Source organism: Chinchilla lanigera, unplaced genomic scaffold (genome assembly GCF_000276665.1).
Source record: "Chinchilla lanigera isolate Chin_1 unplaced genomic scaffold, ChiLan1.0 scaffold00003, whole genome shotgun sequence".
NCBI classification, from domain to species: domain Eukaryota; kingdom Metazoa; phylum Chordata; class Mammalia; order Rodentia; family Chinchillidae; genus Chinchilla; species Chinchilla lanigera.
In genome coordinates this window covers 15,180,044-15,182,255 of record NW_004955404.1, presented here as the reverse complement: position 1 = coordinate 15,182,255, position 2,212 = coordinate 15,180,044, and the positions used below count along the sequence as shown (strand labels likewise).

At 69.4% G+C, this 2,212-nt stretch overlaps 1 protein-coding gene across 1 annotated transcript in view; it reads right to left on the bottom strand.

Annotated features, from left to right (window-relative positions):
- The window catches only part of Sox21 (SRY (sex determining region Y)-box 21), a 2,452-nt gene extending 2,062 nt beyond the window's left edge, over window positions 1-390 (bottom strand). The window contains exon 1 of the mRNA XM_005374233.2: window positions 7-390. Coding sequence (XP_005374290.1) covers window positions 7-376 — 370 coding nt within the window. The 5' untranslated portion in view covers window positions 377-390. The remainder of the gene's footprint in view (window positions 1-6) is intronic.
- Window positions 391-2,212: the final 1,822 nt, after the last annotated feature.

Below are 2,212 nucleotides of genomic sequence, written 5' to 3'. Positions count from 1 at the left end.
CCAGGCCGCCGCCCGCGCCCGCGTGCAGCCCCGCGCCCGCCTTGAGCGCGGGGTGCTCGGAGTCGGCCACGCCGCCCAGGCCGTAGGGCACCGGGAAGGCGAACTTGTCCTTCTTGAGCAGCGTCTTGGGCTTGCGGCGCGGCCGGTACTTGTAGTCGGGGTGCTCCTTCATGTGCATGGCGCGCAGGCGCTTCGCCTCGTCGATGAACGGCCGCTTCTCCGACTCGGTGAGCAGCTTCCACTCGGCGCCCAGGCGCTTGCTGATCTCCGAGTTGTGCATCTTGGGGTTCTCCTGGGCCATCTTGCGCCGCTGCGCCCGCGACCACACCATGAAGGCGTTCATGGGCCGCTTGACGTGGTCCACCGGCTTGGACATGCTCCCGCCTCCCGGGCAAGCGCCCTCGGCCGGGAGGAGATCAACACCGGCTGCCCGCCGGGACCCCGGCGTCGCCCCCGCGCGGGAGGAGGGGGCCAGGGGACCCGCCCAGGGCCGCCTGGGGGTCTCCGGCGGCCGAGCGCTCGGGAAATCCTCTCCGGGACCCCGGGACTTCTCTGCGGTGCCCCCGCCCCACGGTGGCCCGGTGCCTTCTGCTTCCTTTTTGTCCTTCCTCTCTGGGCGGCGTCTGCTCGCGAAGTCCCCGCAGGTGGCCGCTGCCTGGCGAAGCTCTCTCCCGCCTAAGTCTTCCCCCTCTCAAATGCAAGGCGGCCCCAAAAGTTGCGTCGAGGAGGCTCCAAGTTGAGCCGGGGCGCCCGCCGCCGCGTGCTGCCAAGTGCCAAAGGGGGCTCTCGGCGGCTGGAGTGTTTGGGTTCTCCTCGGTGACTTTCTCATTTGACAGAAGCAGATGGGGTGGGGGAGGAGGGGAGGTGGCCCGGCAGGAGGAAGAGGAGGGGGAGGCGGAGGAGGATCCCGGCACGCACCGTAACGCGGAGGGCAGCAACGGATATAAATACAAATACAGCAGCACCAGCGGGTCTTCTCGGCTCCGGGTAATGCACGCTGATGGGAACCCCCGAGTCGGCCAGGGCTTGAGAGGGGAAATGTGCCCCCAGCACCTGCCTCTGGCGTCTTCCCTCCGGCCTTTGCGCAGAAAGGGTGCGGAAGGAGGCTGAAGCAAGCCTGGGTGGGCCGGCCTCAGAGGAGAGGGTCCCGGCTCGCAGAGGCGCCGCGTCGGGCTGTCCCCGGGGCCATGCTGGATTCGCGCGCTCCGAGCCCTTGCAGGCGCGGCGACTCCGGCTCCCAGCGCGCGGGACGTGGACGCGGCGCAGCCTCGGCGGGCCTGGCCGGGCCGTGTCTCCTGCTCGCTCCTCTCGGCCGCTCCTCCCGGCACTTGCAACTAACTTCGCCCAAGTTTCCTGCGCCGGCGCCGCCGCGCCCCTCTCGGCGCGCTCGCCTCGGAGCGTGCGCCCGCCTGTGCGCCGCGCCCCGGGGTCCCTTTCTCCGGGCTTCTCCGGCTACAGCCCCGCCTGGGCGAGGGCCGAGGTGCTGGAGGGGGGAGGGCTAAGAAAAACGCGCCATCACCTCAGTTCGCAGGTCTGCGCTGGGGTTGCTCCGGCTTTCCGCACTGCCGCAGCGCAGCGGGTCCCTTCCCGTCCCAGGCCGCCACTCTGCCGCTCGGGAGGCGGCTGGAGCCCTTGCGGTGGCTCAGGTGAGTGTCTCCACCTGCGTCTGTCCGCGCCCGGAGCTGGCGCTGGGTGTGCATGTCCAGGCGCGGGTGAGTGTGTGTATATCTTGGGGCATGCGGAGGAGGTGGAGCCCAGGACTCCGGCAGGGAGGAGGGACCATCGCGGAGCCTCCTCCTGCTCTCACAGCCCCCGGACCTGGAATTAACAGGATCCCCCCACCCAGCCCTCCGCCCCCTCCCAATACGCCTCCTCCCACTGCTTTGCACTTGAGAGCAGGTTTAGGCGAGTGCAGAGTCCGCAGCACGCCTCGGAGTCTGCGCACTGTTCGGCGTTGGCAAACCTTGGTGTTACTGCCCGGAGCCCTGGCCGGCCTTGGCGGCCGCTCTAGCCACAACTCGGGGAGTCCCGGCCCGGAGGAAGACGGAGGCGTGCAGAAGGAGAGCCTTGGGAACTGCAGCGGCAGAGGGTTAAGCCTGGGGAAGGGCGCGCGCGCGCGCGCGCGCGCGCGGGTGGGGGTGGTGTCACCCCTGACTGTGTTTGAGAAGGTTCCTAGCAGGAAAAGTGCTTATTTTCTGGGGAGACCCAGATG